This window comes from Danio rerio, chromosome 2 (assembly GCF_049306965.1).
Source record: "Danio rerio strain Tuebingen ecotype United States chromosome 2, GRCz12tu, whole genome shotgun sequence".
NCBI classification, from domain to species: domain Eukaryota; kingdom Metazoa; phylum Chordata; class Actinopteri; order Cypriniformes; family Danionidae; genus Danio; species Danio rerio.
Genome location: NC_133177.1, coordinates 3935364 through 3951983, shown reverse-complemented (window position 1 = coordinate 3951983; position 16620 = coordinate 3935364). Strand labels below are relative to the sequence as shown.

Below are 16620 nucleotides of genomic sequence, written 5' to 3'. Positions count from 1 at the left end.
AACTTATTCCAATTCTTTATTAAATTCTAGACTTTAAAGTCTACATGAAATCAAAACTAATCTTATTGATTATGTTCGCTCACATTGCTAGTTTTGTGCTGAACAGTTCATCTGTGCATGTTGTTAAGAAAAATAGTTTGCCCTTGTAATCTAAAGCTGCGTCCCAAATCGCATACTTATGCACTATTCTACGCCATTTTGTAGTATAAATAGTGTAAGTAGTGTGTTCATACTGAAAAATCTTAAAATAATAAGTGCACTTTAATTACCCGGATGATGCAATCATTCAGCCGCTAAAATGAAGTGTGTAATGATGGACACTTCACGCACTCAACGACCGCAGGTTTGCTTACGTAGCGGAAGGGGCGGAGCTATCGGACGCACATGTTGGATAACTTTATTTATTTTGGATGGAGAAAGCAAATTTCTCCTACGAGAGTGATTATATCGCCTCCCGATGGTGAATGCGGCAATACTCACGATAGGTAATATTTGATAATTCGGTCGTTTATTTCACTGATTTGGCAACCGTCAAACGTCATCAGGGAAACGGTTTGAATTTCCGTTTAGTAAAAAAACATTAGTGTGCCATTTGGGACAACACTACATACATGTACTATCCTGTTGAGTGTGTAAGTGCATAAGTACATAGTGCATGAGTGCATAGTGTATAGTGTGCCATTTGGGACGCAGCTTCTAATTAAAATCTGAAAAAGCACTTTGTTTGTTTTCAGTTAAATTCTCAGATTAGGTCTGTCTGGGGGTATAGGGTGTGGCTAACATACTTAACCACGCCCCTCCAGCTGTCAGTTTTGACAACAGAGATGGAGGAGGAGTCTGTTAGGCTGTAATAACTCCCCCCAAGCTCTTTTCTCCATCTTTCTGAATGAAATGCCTACTTTACTACATCCAATCAGCTCGCAGTTTAAAAACTAGGACACGCCCACTGTTTTCTCATTTAATATTCTGTTTCTCTAAGATCTGGGTGACAATAAGAAGAGAAAAAAATAGTCGCAGCTTCTAAATTTAGGCCTATAATTTAGATTTTGTAAAAAAGTAAGCCCTTGTAGAAACTCTGGAACAGCACAAATTCACATAAAAGACTTACGTGGGCATGTCTTGATGCACGTCGCCCCAAAGCTGTACTTCCCATATGGGTTTGGCGCGAGCTGGTGTGTGTTTGGGTCGTAGAGCATGAGCCGCGGACATGCGTCCTTACATGTCCCTTCATCCTGGAAGTCCTTACAGGCCTGCAGGACACAAACACACACAGCATTTCACATGAGCACAGTAATCTGAACGCAGCCCTGATGCAGCTGTGAATGAAAGCTTCACTGTTATAAAGGAGACTTTCACGTTCGGCTTGTTTTTTGTTTTGTCCCATTTTTTGTTTCATTTCATTTTCATTTAGTTTAGTTAAATATTTTATGTAGCTTTTGTTTCTTTTTTTTGTTTTATTTTGTTTTGTTTTTTTGTTTCCTGTTTTGCTTCATTTAATTTAGTTTTGTTTAATTTTTCCATTTTGTTTAGTTTTTTGTTTTGTACATTTTTTTTTGTTTCATTTCATTCAGTTTTTTTGTTTAATTTTTTCGTTTTATTTTTCACTTAGTTTAGTTTTTCATTTAATTTCATTAAAATTTTGGTTTTGTTTAGTTTTTTTGTTTCGGTTAATTTTTTGTTTCATTTCATTCAGTTTTTTTGTTTCCGATTGTCATTTAATTTTGTTTCATCTTTAGTTTAGTTTTTCATTTCATTTCCTATTTCGTTTAATCTTTTAATTTCATTTTTCGTTTTGCTTTCGCTTCATTTTTCATTTAGTTTAGTTTTTCATTTCATTTAGTTTAATTTTATGTTTTGTTTTTTTGCTTCGGTTCATTTTTTGTTTTGTTACAGTTTTTGTTTAATTTCATTCAGTTTTTGTTTAGTTTTTCATTTAATTTTGTTTAATTTTTAGTTAAGTTTTGTTTTTCATTTCATTTCTCGTTTTGTTTAATTTTTAATTTTTTTATTTTGTTGTCCGTTAATTTTTCTATTAGTTTTTTTTTTTTTTTTTTTTTTTAGTTTAGTTTTTCATTTCATTTAGTTTCATTTTATGTTTTGTTTTTTGTTTCGGTTAAATTTTTGTTTTGTTACTTTTTTGTTTCATTTCATTCAGTTTTTTGTTTTTTTATTTTGCTGTTTGTTTCATTTTTCTTTTCGTTTTTTGTTTAATTTTTCATTTAGTTTAGTTTTTCATTTAATTTTGTTTAATTATTTATTTCTTATGGCAGGTATTTTTAATAGTAAAAATGTCACTTTTTTACAACCACAAAGATTTTTTTCAATCATGTCCATATTGTTGTGTCCACATAGACACTTCCTCAAAAGAGACCAATGTTTGATGAAGCATCAAATTATTATTATTATTATTATTATTATTATTATTATTATTATTATTATTATTATTATTATTATTAATAATAATAATAATAATATACAAATTCAAATACAAAAGAGCAGCATATTGTGTGTGTGTGTGTGTGTGTGTGTGTGTGTTTCTCACCAGACAGTCTGTAGGTCTGGGTCCAGTGCATCCAGCAGCACAGTGTTCATTACAGCAGTCAATGGGTCTGGGTCCTTTACACCTCCCTGAACATTGCTCCGCACAGATCACTTTCGTCACTAAATTCACACACAAGAAAAAAAAAAACATTACACAATGCAACATTGCAGCAACAATTCAATATTCATCTGAAGAGTTTTTAAAACAGTCCTCAAGGGGTCAAGTAGCTTTTACAGCAGTTGCAAAATGTGAGTCAAAGATCAACTAAATAAACTTAAGAGCACAAAAACACTACTTACAAATCAGAAGAAATATTTTTAGAGTAATCCAATAGTGTTCCTTCAGAACTCTTTTTTTTTGCAATGCTATTGTGTGCTGACACAAATGGGAATTTAGGGTCCACATCAAATGCATTTTTATACTTAAAACTGGTTAAAGTGTCTAATGTTAATTATTAATGTTTCAGTCATGGTTTTTACAGACATTTACTGACATTTTCAACATAATAATAGTTTTTTTCTGAATATAATTTAGAATGAATAGCATGAAAAGAATTAACTAAAAAAACAAGTGAATCTCATTTCAGCCAAATTGTCGGAAATGACCGGTAACAGAGTGAAGACAAGGCTACCTTTTTATTTTTTTTAATGCTCTAAATGACAAAATTTGTAAAAATTTTTAATAATAATTAGAAATGTTTCGTAATCATGAAATCAGCATATGATTTGACACTACATACCACAGTAATAATGCTGGGAAAATATATAATATAAATATATAAATGGGTGCCAGGATGGCGCAGTGGCTAGCACAATCACCCCAAAGCAAAAAGATTGCTGGTTCGAGCCCGCCCGGCTGGGTCAGTTGGTATTTCTGTGTGGAGTTTGCATGTTCTCCCTGTGTTGGCGTGGGTGTCCTCCGTGTGCTCCGGTTTCCCCCACAGTCCAAAGACATGCGCTATAGGTGAATTGAATAAGCTAAATTGGCCATAGTGTGTGAGTGTGAAAAAGTGTGTATGGGTGTTTCTCAGTACTGGGTTGCAGCTGGAAGGGCATGCGCTGAGTAAAACATATGCTGGATAAGTTGGTGGTTTATTCCGCTGTGGTAATGCCTGATGAATAAAGGGACTAAGCCAAGAAGGAAATAAATGATTTCTTTTTTAAATATTTCCCAAATGATGTTTCACAGAGCAAGAAAATTTTAACAGTATGTCTGATAATATTTTTTTCTTCTGGAGAATGTCTTATTTGTTTTACTTCATCTAGAATAAAAGCAGTTTTTAATTTTTTAAAAAACATTTTAAGGTCAAAATTATTAGCCCCTTTAAACTATATTTTCTATAGAACTGCAGTCTATAGAACAAACCATCATTGAACAATAACTTGCCTAATTAACCTAACATGCCCAGTTAACCTAATTTACCTAGTTAAGCCTTTAAACGTCACTTTAAGCTGTATAGAAGTGTCTTGAAAAATATCTGTATAAAACTTTTTTTCTTTAGGTTGTTTATAGCGAGTTTGGGATCATCTAATTGGTGAATCATGTGTTAGCTAGTGCGGGACAAGCCGTGTTCAATCATAAGCATGTGATCCTCTCGAAATTAGTTTATAAATAAACTTCACTTAAATGGAATAAAATTCTTTAGATTTTTTGCACACTTTAGGCACATCAGAGACGTATTTTACATCTTGTAAAAAGGGGCATTGATAAATGCTTTAATTAAGAGTATCCTTCAGTAGTAGCCTTGTATCATTATCATATATATATATATATATATACACACACAGTTGAAGTCAGAATTATTAGCCCCCCTGTTTATTTTTTTCCTCAATTTCTGTTTAACGGAGAGCAGATTTTTTCATTATCTCTATTAACTGATTTATTTTATCTTTGCCATGATGACAGTAAATAATATTTGACTAGATATTTTTCAAGACACTTCTATACAGCTTAAAGTGACATTTACAGGTTTAACTAGGTTAATTAGGTTAACTAGGCAGGTTAGGGTAATTAGGTTTAAGTTATTGTATAACAATGCTTTTGTAGACTATATATAGCTTAAAGGGGCAAAATTCAGTCACTTCTGTGGCTTTGTTTCATTAAAGCTTTATTCATAAACACTTCTATATGGCGGGTTTGGACTATTTTTAAGTTGAAATACATAAAAATTCAATAGAGAAGTAACGAAATGCTTGGAAGTACTTACTTCTCTGGCATTTGTCGGGTCCGGTGCCCCAGCAGGAGCCATTGAAACAGCTTGGATCGCACTTTCCACCTGATGGAGGTAAAGCAGAACATTCTTATTCAAAACGTACAGTTTTTAATGCTAATTAATATACTGCATGCATGCATATATAGAATCTTAAGGGACGTACAGTTTTTTCCATAGCTTATATTATGGCTCACGATTGTAGGCAGGCTCTTCATGTTCAGGATGTCGGCCCACTCGATGGTCCCCACGTTACATAAATGGTTGTTCATGTTAAATCTGACTCCACCCTTCAGTATTTCTAAAATGAAAAATGAACAATGCATTGACAGACGACCGACTTGACTGAGAGCGACATTTGAATTACAGATCTATTAGTATTTTCCAAATATAATGTTCAGCGATGGGCATAGGAATTAATGTTTTTCTCTCTAAGATAACAGATGTGCAAAAGAAAACCTAGGCTCCTTGGAGATATGTGCCCAGGGCTACACTTTTGAGAACAGTGAAATATGTGCCCTGGGCTCCGTTTGCTTATGTTCTCTAGGCCTGCAACTGTTTATTTTGATAATCGATTAGTTGATGGATAGGTGACACTGTGGTTCAGTGGTTGACACTGTCGCATCACAGCAAAAAGGTGGCTGGTTTGAGTATGGAAGTTTGAAGGTTTGCAGTTCTCCCCGTGTTGGCGTGGGTTTTCTCCGGTTTCCCCTACAGTCCAAAGACATGCGCTATAGGTAATTTGAAAAAAGTAAACTGGCCATAGTGTATGAATATGTGTGTGTGTGTGTGTGTGTGTGTGAATGAGTGTGTATGGATGTTTCCCAGTACTGGGTTGCAGCTGTAAGGGCATCCGCTGAGTGAAACATATGCTAGATAAGTTGGCGGTTCATTCTGCTGTGGCCACACCTGATAAATAAAGGGACTAAGAGCACAGAAGCCGCTCCCCGCCTGGAGTTTACCAAAAGGCATCTGAAGGACTCTCAGACGATAAGAAACTAAACTCTCTGCTCTGATGAGACTCAAATTAAAATCTTTGGAGTGAACGCCAGGCGTTAAGTTTGGAGAAAACCAGGCAGCGCTCATCACCAGGCTAATACCATCCCTACAGTGAAGCATAGTGGTGGCAGCATCATGCTGTGGGGATGTTTTTCAGCAGCAGGAACTGGAAGACTAGTCAGGATAGAGGGAAAGATGAATGCAGCAATGTACAGAGACATCCTGAATGAAGACCTGCTGCAGAGTACTCTTAACCTCAGACTGGGGCGACGGTTCATCTTCCAGCAGGACAATGACCCAAAGCACACCGCCAGAATATCAATGGAGTGACTTTACAACAACTCAGTGAATGTCCAGGAGCAAATAAAGGATAGCCAGGAGCATGTGTTATTTTCATTTAGCAGCAGATGAAGAAGAAGTAAAAAAATACACAGAGATCAGTTTTATATAAACACACATACCAGTTAAACTAGTCAGCGGCAACTCTTTTACGCCTTGTTCGATGCTGTTGTTATAGTTCACCAGGACGGCCAAGGCAAATTTGTCTTCATAAAGTGAGTGTCCGCGAATGATGCGCAGGTTCTCCAGAGGGATTTTGGAAACCGTATTGACCGCGATAAGAACATAGCCACCAACTTCCTGGATGCTCTAAAGTCAGGAACAATACAAAATACCAATAAATAAAAACTTAGTTAAAGGGATAGTTCAGCGAACATAAAAGCAGAATAAATATAAAATCACATCGCAAAGACTTAACTGTTTAAATCAACCCAGGCTTATTCTGATAATGTAGTCCCGCGGACGTTTCTGGAGACCGCAAAATACGTCCCAGGAGGTAGGTATTTGTGCAGTTTTTGTCTTCGTGAATCTGCGAGAGGCCGCTATGTGAGCTTTTTCGCATCTCAAATGTCTCTCGCGAGTGTCGTTCGCGCCCTTGCTGTTCTCACTTGGACCCACCAGAGGCCGCTGTCCGCTGACTGAATGACTGACTGTGCGACCGGCCAGTCGGTTGATACTACCCTCCTCCTTCCCTAAACCCAACCAATTTTACCGATTGACCCGCCTGCCCACCCACTTACTTCCCATTTTTTACCGCATTTTCAGATTTTACCACATTCTCACCCTGTCATGAACTCGTTCACTTTATTTTTGGATTCTGTTTTTGTCTTATCTGATTTCTGGAACCGCTCTTCCCCGGACTCGAACCCGGTCGCCATGGTCAACTTCTCCTCTCTGCATCTGTAGTCTGCCGACGCACACGATGAGCTGACTGGACAAACTGGTTGTGAAGGGAAAGCTCACCACACGGAGGTAAGCGGTCAGCCGGCAAGCGCGAAAGGGAACGTCGTCATACCGTTCCGTAGTGTTCGCTCAAAAAAAACTAAATGCTGCCATATGTACCCCCCAGGACATATTTAACAGTCTCCAGAAACGTCCACAGGACTACATTTTCAGAATGAGCCTGGGTTGGTTTAAATAGTTCAACAAAATTATTTTCTATTAAAGCAGGGGTTCCCAAACTTTTCAGCCCGCGACTCCCAAAATAACATTGACCCTGTTTACATGGACACCAATAATTCGATTTTAATGCGAATAAGACAATACTCTGATTAAGAGTCCACCATGTAAACAGCAATATTCGATTAATCAGATTAAGGTCATAATCAAACTAATGAGATATTGAATTAAAATGTGTGGAGTATGCTGATTTTAGTCGCATTATTGAAGTACAGTACAGACAAGGAAACACCTTAATCAAACTATTACCGTCATTTAGGACTTTTCGCCGGGTTTTGCAATACACACACACACACGGCTGTTTGACACTCTTTGCACCTCCCCAGTCAGTGCAGACCACAGACACCTGCACTGTGAAATGCAGAGGTTTTTTCTTCCATTCAGCATGAGGTATGAACCTCCGTTAAAACAACACTCTTCAAGAAGTTCATAGTTGCATCCAATATCTCGTTTGTCATGGAGGGCGTGCAGGAAATGTTTGTGAATCAAAGTGGAAGTGCCAAACTGCAGTCGACAAATTAAAAATGAAACACCCGAAATTACATGAACCTCTGGAGGAAATGTGGATAGTGTGATGACGCAATGACGTTAATCGAATTATGTGCTATAACATGTAAAACAGGATCATGAAAGTAACACTCAAAAAGCACCTCGTGTAAACACCTTAGTCTTATTATTCACTTAATTAGATTAAAGCAAATAATTCGATTACTGATGTCCATGTAAACGTAGTCAATGTCAGGGACTCGCAACCCCCATTTTTCAAGGTGGTTATACCGTAAATAAACTATAGGTAAATATAAAAATGAGCATATTGACAAAACAAAAATGCAACAGTCTATTAACCATATAATGTTTTTTTATAGTCTTTTATTAATTTAATTACATTTTACTATAAAAATTTAAGTCTTTTGTATATTGTTTCTTCTATATTCTGTGGGTCTTGAATAAAATATGGTAATTCAAAGTGTTTAATAAAATTTATTCAGGCTTCGGAAATCACCAAGCGACCCCTTGTCACTGTCCTACGTCCCCCCAGGGGGTCCCGACCCCCACTTTGAGAACCACTGTATTAAAGGACCCCAGAATAGCTTTGAAATGTGCAATTTTTTTTCGATGTTTGTCGTAATCTCAACTGAAACATGAAGAGAGGGTAGGACATTGTATTTTAAGGTCAATATTATTAGCCAAAAAAGGGTAATGATTCGCACTTAATTGCTTCGTACTGTTTTTATTTTTCTTACATTTTACGGGTGATTAAAAGAGATGTTTCGGCACAAAGGCTTCCTCAGTGTGTGACACAATTCTTTAATGTGCAATTAGTTAGACCGTCACTCACATTTCATTATCCATTAATCACACAATAACTTATAATCTTCACAGCAATAACAATAAACAATCTTCACATTTCCGACCTCACTCAACAGAGATACAGTGCATCAACTATTATCATTAATCAAGTGTACATCAATACAATAAAAATCCGACAGCTAACATTAAAAAAGTTTTTTACATTTGACAATTACTCGAAGATCACCTCTACCCACATAACCAATTATACAAGAGACATTTACCCTCACCTTCGAAAACAATTTCACAGGAAATTAAATGTAAGAAAAATAAAAAATAAAAACAGTACAAAGCAATTGAGTGCGAATCATTACCTTTTTTTGAATAATAGCATTGATAAGATTGACGCACCAAACCAAAGAAGTACCTAAAAAAAAACGCAAGCGCAAAGGGCAAACTTTAGTAACTCTACACACAATATTATAAGCCCCCTAAAGCAAGATTTTATTTTTCATTTGTCTTCAGAACAAACCACTGTTATACAATGACTTGCCTATTTACCCTAACTTTACCCTAATTAACCTAGTTAAGCCTTAAAATGTCACTTTAAGCTGTATACTAGTATGTTGGAAAATATCATGGCAAAGATAAAAGAAATTCATCATTAAAAATTTGTTTTTAAAGCTATTATGTTTAGAAAAGTGTTGAAAAAAATATTTCCATCAAACAGAAATTGGGGAAAAATTGACAAGGGGGCTAATAATTCAGACTTCAACTGTACAATCTAAATTTATCATAGTAACATGCTTAAACAATGGTGTACAGATGATGTACGATGCATTGGAATATCATCATTGCAGGATTTATCATACCTTGAGGAAGGACAGGTCATATTTCTCTGTTATATGTGTAATTTCCAGGTTCTCCAGAACCACAGTGCAGTTTCTGTACATTCTGAGCAGAACCTGATAATGGTCTTCCACTGTTCCCAGAAGAGTCAGTTTGTTGTTTGCTCCCTGACACACTGAAACACACAAACACACACAGAAAGAACCATTCAATTCAATTTCCCCAGAGAGGCCCTCATGGGGAAAAGTACAACAATACTTTTTCTTGGTAATTATAATTTTACTCATTTCGAAATGTGTTGATCTATAAATAATCCAAACCAAAAAAATAAATAAATAAATAAAGTGTATTATTATTACAAAGATAAAATGTTTTTCTGAAACATTAAAACAATTAAGGTGCAACACGTGGTTTAATAAAACCGTTACGCTTTTTATTATTGTACAATTCACACTATTAACCAAGAATTTTAGCTCAATAAACTACTAATTAGCTGCTTGTTATTAGTCAGCAAGGTAGTAGTTAGGTTTAGGTATTGGGTAGGGATGTAAAATAAGATCATACTGTCATGATCATCAGTGATCAAGCATTTGCAAATCCCTGGAGAACTACACATCGGCCACTTTAATGAACTACAACTCCCATCATGCACATCACACACACACACCAGTTCCAGCTCATTCATTCATTTTCTTTTCGGCTTAGTCCCTTTATTAATCGGGGTCGCCACAGTGGAATAAACCGCCAACTTATCCAGCATGTGTTTTCTGTAGCGGATGCCCTTCCAGCTGCAACCCAACACTGGCAAACATCCATACACTCTTGCATTCACATACATACAGTACGGCCAATTATGTATTACTCAATTCACCTATAGCGCATGTGTTTGGACTGTGGGAAACCGGAGCACCCAGGGGAAAGTGTAGTACATAGTGTTTGCGTGTGAATGAGTGTGTATGGATGTTTTCCAGTGATGGGTTGCAGCTGGAAGGGCATTACCAACAAAAACATTACCATTTTCCACATTGATAACACAAAATGTGACAAATCACGGTATAAATGCAATAAAAATATTATTAAAAAATTTTGTTACGATAAAAATAGGAATAATTATGCTTAAAAAAATCATCTTTAAAATCAATTAAACAACCAAACATCAAAATAAAACAGGCAGCTAGTTATTTTACATTTTACAAACAATATTATTTTATTTTTATTCAATAAATACAGCCCTGTTAAGCATTAATAATAATAAAAAAATCTCAACCTTAAATAATTGAAAATGAACATTCTGTAAAGTGAACATTAGTATTCAAGCTGATGAATCAAAGCTTTCAACAAGGTCCTTTAGCAATAATTACATACTTGCTCCTGCATGTCTATTTCGCATTTGTGGAATTTCAGCCCGTTTTGCAAGGCAAATATGTTCCAATTATACAAATTACACAGAGGGCATGTGTACAGTGCAATCGCCAGTCTGAAGAAGCACAAGTTTTCACTTGAATTCATGCCTATATGCTCTGGACAATCTTTATTAAACACAAATAAAAGACTACAATGAGAATAATCTATTATTATATTAGCTCCTATTTTACCACTTTTATAAGATGTAAAATAAGATATTCCAGAAGTCTTAAGACTGTCCAGAATGTGTCTGTAAAGCTTTAGCTCAAAATACAAATCAGACCATTTATTATACCCTTCTAAAAAAAATATTTTTGGGGGTCAGATGAAAGTGTAGCTGCTTTTTGTGTCCTGTCTCTTTAAATGCATATTATGAAAATAATGTCAGAATATTATGAGAATAAAGTCAAAATATAACAAGAATAAAACGAAATATTACGAGAATACAGTCAAAATATGAGAATAAAGTCGGAATGTTACAAGAAAAATATTTTGAGAATAAAGTTAAAATATTATGCAAAAATATTACGAGAAAAATTTCTAAATATTACAAAAAACAATGAAATATTACCAGAATAAAGTCGAAATATTACAAGAAAAATGTCGATATATTACGAGAAAAACTTTGAAATATAACAGAATAAAGTCAAAAAATGAGAATCAAGTCGAAATATTACGAGAAAAACTTTGAAATATTTCGAGAATAAAGTCGAAATATTACAAAAAAATTACAAGAAAAATTTATAGGAATAATATTATAGGAAAAACGTCAAAATATTACGAGAATAAAATCTAAATATCATGAAAAAATATTACGAGAATAAATAAAATATATTATGAGAATAAAGTCAAAATATTCTGAGAAAAATTTCTAAATATTACGAGAAAAACGTTAAAATATAATCCAGAAAAAAAGTCAAAATATTATGAGAAAAACATCAAAATATAAGAGATTAAAGTAAAAATATGAGAATAAAGTCAGAATATTATGATAAAAACATTAAATGTCATGAGAATAAAGTTGAAATATTATGAAAAAATATTATAAAATTATATTCGAAATATTATGAGAAAAATGTCTAAATAATAGGAGAAAAACAATGAAATATTACCAGAATAAAGTTGAAATATTACAAGAATAAAGTCAGAATATTACGAGAATAAAGTCAAAATATTACGAGAAAAAGCTGAAATGTTACAAGAATAAAGTCGAAACATTACATGAATAAAGTTAGAAAATTATGAGAATAAAGTCAAAATATTACGAGAAAAAAGTTGAAATGTTACAAGAAAAAAGTTGAAATATTCTGAGAATTTAGAGAACGACTTTAATCTCGTATCACTAAAACTTTATTGTTGAAACAATTCGACTTTATTCTCGTGATATTATTATTTAATCTCATAGTTTCCGATTTTTTAATATTTTAACATGTCATAAAACACCATCATCAAAAAACTAAACTATTTGGACAAAAAATTATTTAATGTAGATTTTCCCTAAAAAAGTTGTTAACTCAACCCATTTAGAATGTCATATGAGCATTTTCATTTTAACTAACGTGGTTTAAAAGAACGATCTGCGACAGAGCAACTACGGTCTTAGCAAACACTCGTCACCACATTGTTAATTTCCTAAAATCTGCATCATACTAGTATTTCAGCCGAGAGATATGACGTTGTTTGGATGAACGAATCTCTGAATGGCTAACATAAATAATGCCAACTGCAGAAAGAGCTCCTCTGAAGGCTTCCAAAACATTCTCATGCACTCATCTAAGAAACAGACACCTCTACATTTACTCCGTCACTGTTGATTCTCTCTGCTTTCAAGCATCGATGACTGAATTAGTCTTGTTTTGCACCAGCAGATATTCCCAATGAGGCCAATAAAGATGCATCAGACTGTGAAACTGTGTGTAATTGCATCATTGTGTACGTCTTAATTAAGTTATTGTGTAATAGAAGACAGATCCAGTCTTCAAAAGTGACTTCGCTTGATTAGCTGCAAAGCGTGACGGGAATTCCCAGCGATTTCACGGAAATTATCATTTCAAAATTTTGGAGGTGACAACGATGAAACAACTCTCGAGACAAATACAAGATGATGACTCAGCGATGATAAGCTGTTTATACAGTTGAATTCAGAATTATTCACCCTATTGTGAAGCTTTTTTTCAAAATATTTCCCAAATGAAGTTTGACAAATTAAGGAAATTTTCACAGTAATTCCCATAATATTTTTTCTTCTGGCGAAAGTCTTAATTGTTTTATTTTGGCTAAAATAAAAAGTGGTTTTGTTTTTTTTAAAAAACAATTTAAGGTCAATATTATTAACCCCTTAAGCAATATTTGTTTTGATTATCTACAAAACAAACCACTGCTTTACAATGACTTGCCTAATTAACAGAACTTAACCTAGTTAAGCTTTTAAATGTCTTTAAGCTGAATATCTAGTAAATATCTAATCGAATGCTATTTACTGTCATCATGGCGAAGATAAAGGAAATCAGTTTTCAGAAATGAGTTGTTAAAACTATTATGTTTAGAAATGTGTTGAATGAAATCTTCTTCCTGTTAAACAGAAATTGGGAAGGTGTCCTTTTTTAAGGCTGATGCTTAACATTTCTTTCCGAAATTGAAATTAAACTCATCTTAATTGACATGTTAAAACCAACAACTAATCAAATAAGTAACATAATTTTAAGAAATATATTGTTATAAACTAAAGATAGGCTTTGTCTGTTCTCTTTCTACTTAAAATGAGAGGCACCCACTGCTTTTTAACCATGATCTGAACAAAGAGGAAGCAGATGAGCAGTTTTTTTTTAAATAATACTGTATCACTTATAAATGTGAAGCAAAAATGAATGGTCTGACGTTAGTTTTGAGAAACTGTCGTCTGATTTTATGTAACAGCAGACGAGCTGAATGAGATAAAGAATTACTTTCAATACTTTTACTATCATTATTCATTGCACAGATGAGCTGATGGTCGCATGCAGATATTTTGTTTGTTAGTTTTGATTTCGAATGCAATAAATCTGTTAATATAAAACTTGCAATAACATTGCACTTGGGCTGGGAGATAAAGAAGAAAATGTTACAAGAATAAAGTGAGAATATTACAAGAATAAAGTCGAAATATTACGAGAAAAAAGTCGAAATATTATGAAAAAAAAGTCTACATATTACGAGAATAAAGTCGAAATATTACGAGAAAAAAGTAAAAATATTCAGAGAAAAAAGTCGAAATATTACGCGAATAAAGTCGAAATATTACGAGAAAAATGTTAAAATATTCAGAGAAAAAAGTCGAAATATTACGAGAATAATATTAAACTATTACAAGAATAAAGTCGAAATATTACAAGAAAAAAGTTTAAATATTACAAGAATAAAGTCGAAATATTACGAGAAAAAAGTCGAAATATTATGAAAAAAAAGTCTAAATATTACGAGAATAAAGTCGAAATATTATGAGAAAAAAGTAAAAATAATTAGAGAAAAAAGTCGAAATATTACGCGAATAAAGTCGAAATATTACGAGAAAAAAGTTAAAATATTCAGAGAAAAAAGTAGAAATATTACGAGAATAATATTAAACTATTACAAGAATAAACTCGAAATATTACAAGAAAAAAGTTTAAATATTACAAGAATAAAGTCGAAATATTACAAGAAAAAAGTTTAAATATTACAAGAATAAAGTCAAAATATTACGAGAAAAAAGTTTAAATATTACAAGAAAAAAGTTGAAATTTACAAGAATACAGTCAAAATATTACGACAATAAAGTTGAAATATTAAGAGAAAAAAGTCGAAATATTACAAGAATAACATCTAAATATTGCGAGAATAAAGTCTAAATATTAAGAGAAAAAAGTAAAAATATTACGAGAATAAAGTGCAATTTTACGAGAAAAAAGTCAAAATACTACAGGAAAAAAGTCTAAATATTAGGAGAAAAAAGTTAAAATATTACGAGAAAAAAGTTGAAATATTACGGGAATAAAGTCGAAATATTACAAGAAAAAAGTTGAAATATAACTAGAAAAAAGTATTATTTCTTATAACAATACAATAAGCATATTGCTTATTTAATTTAAACAGATTGCTTGTCTAGAAAATGCTTTTTGCGAAAACATTTTTGCAGTGTAGTCATGCAGAGTGCCAATGGCGGAAACATTTGTTGTGTGGTTGTAATTCAGATCTGTAATAGACTTAGATAACAGAGGCCAAGACATTCCAGTAGGTCTCAGGTCAAAGTTGCCTCTTCATTCAGGATAAGCCTGACTCGAGATAACCGTATGTTGACACAGTTCAGAAAAGCCAACGTTTACAGTCTCTCTATAAACAGAGAACGCATGAAGTGCTCAGCACAATTACACAAATCACTCTTCTAAGACAAACTCCGGCTTTTCTGACAGGGGATACTGACTGTCGAGGGGCTGTTGGGTCACATTCTTCAACGTGTCTGTTCTTGAAGGAAAAGCTTAAGCTTGTAAACAAGTGAGTGACAGAGGTCTTATGAACGGTGTTAAAGTTGTAGCTCACACATGAGAAAGCTGTCGTGATTTACTGACGTTTGAGACCAGCCCTTTAAGGGATAGTTCACCCAAAAATTAATGTTTACTCACTACTTGCGCAACCTTAAGTGTTTTTAAACACTTCCAAATGTTTTGCTCTTCAGTTGAACAAAATAGAAGATAATTTGAAGAAAGTTGAAAACAGGTAACCATTGACTTCCATTGTAGGAAAAGCAAATATGCAAATATAAGTAGGGTGGAATACTTAATGACAGTCTTAAAGGGGTAGTTCACACAAAAATGAACATTTACTCATTATTTGCGCAGCTTTAAGTGTTTTGAACATAAAAGTAGATATTTTTTTTTAAAAAGTTGAAAACCGGTAACCATTGACTTCCATTGTAGAAAAAGCAAATACGCAAATATAAGTAGGGTGGAATACTTAATGACAGTCTTAAAGGGATTGCTCACCCAAAAATGAATATTTACTCAGTATTTGTGCAGCTTTAAGTTTTTTGAACATAAAGTAGATATTTTGAAGAAAGTGGAAAACCGGTAACCATTGACTTCCATGGTAGGAAAAGCAAATATGCAAATATATGTAGGGGGGAATACTTAATGACAGTCTTAAAGGGATAGTTTACCCAAAAATGAATATTTACTCAGTATTTGCGCAGCTTTAAGTGTTTTGAACATAAAGTAGATATTTTGAAGAAAGTGGAAAACCGGTAACCATTGACTTCCATTGTAGGAAAAGCAAATACTATGGAAGTCAATGCTTACAGATTTCCAGCATTCTGTAAAACCTCTTCTCTTTTGTTCACTAGAATAAAAAAAAAAACTCATAAAAGCTTTGAAACAAGTCAAGGACGAATAAGTGATGAAAGAATTTGCACTTTTGGGTGAACAATCCCTTTAGGCCTATCTTAATCTTTAATAATAATTTTAAAAATGACACTTTTTATATCAAGGATTAAGATTGTGTACCTTCATGAGTTTCTTTCTTCTGTTGAACACAAAAGATGATAATTTGAAGAATGTTGAAAACCGGCAACTACTGACTTCCATAGTTTGAAAAGTATTTTTTTATGTTACAGCCTTATTCCAGAATGGATTAAATTCATTTAATCAATATAACAAAAATAAGTTAGGTATAGTATGAACAATATTAGCGGCGAGGCAGTAGCGCAGTAGGTAGTGCTGTCGCCTCACAGCAAGATGGTCGCTGGTTCGAACCTCTGCTCAGTTGGCGTTTCTGTGTGGAGTTTGCATGTTCTCCCTGC

The 16620-nt window shown here is 33.6% G+C and overlaps 1 protein-coding gene across 1 annotated transcript in view; it reads right to left on the bottom strand.

The window, feature by feature from the left end:
- egfra (epidermal growth factor receptor a (erythroblastic leukemia viral (v-erb-b) oncogene homolog, avian)) overlaps positions 1-16620 on the bottom strand; it is a 124260-nt gene that overhangs the window by 40560 nt on the left and 67080 nt on the right. The window contains 6 exon segments of the mRNA NM_194424.1: positions 1109-1250; positions 2543-2661; positions 4749-4817; positions 4918-5052; positions 6212-6398; positions 9431-9582. Coding sequence (NP_919405.1) covers positions 1109-1250; positions 2543-2661; positions 4749-4817; positions 4918-5052; positions 6212-6398; positions 9431-9582 — 804 coding nt within the window.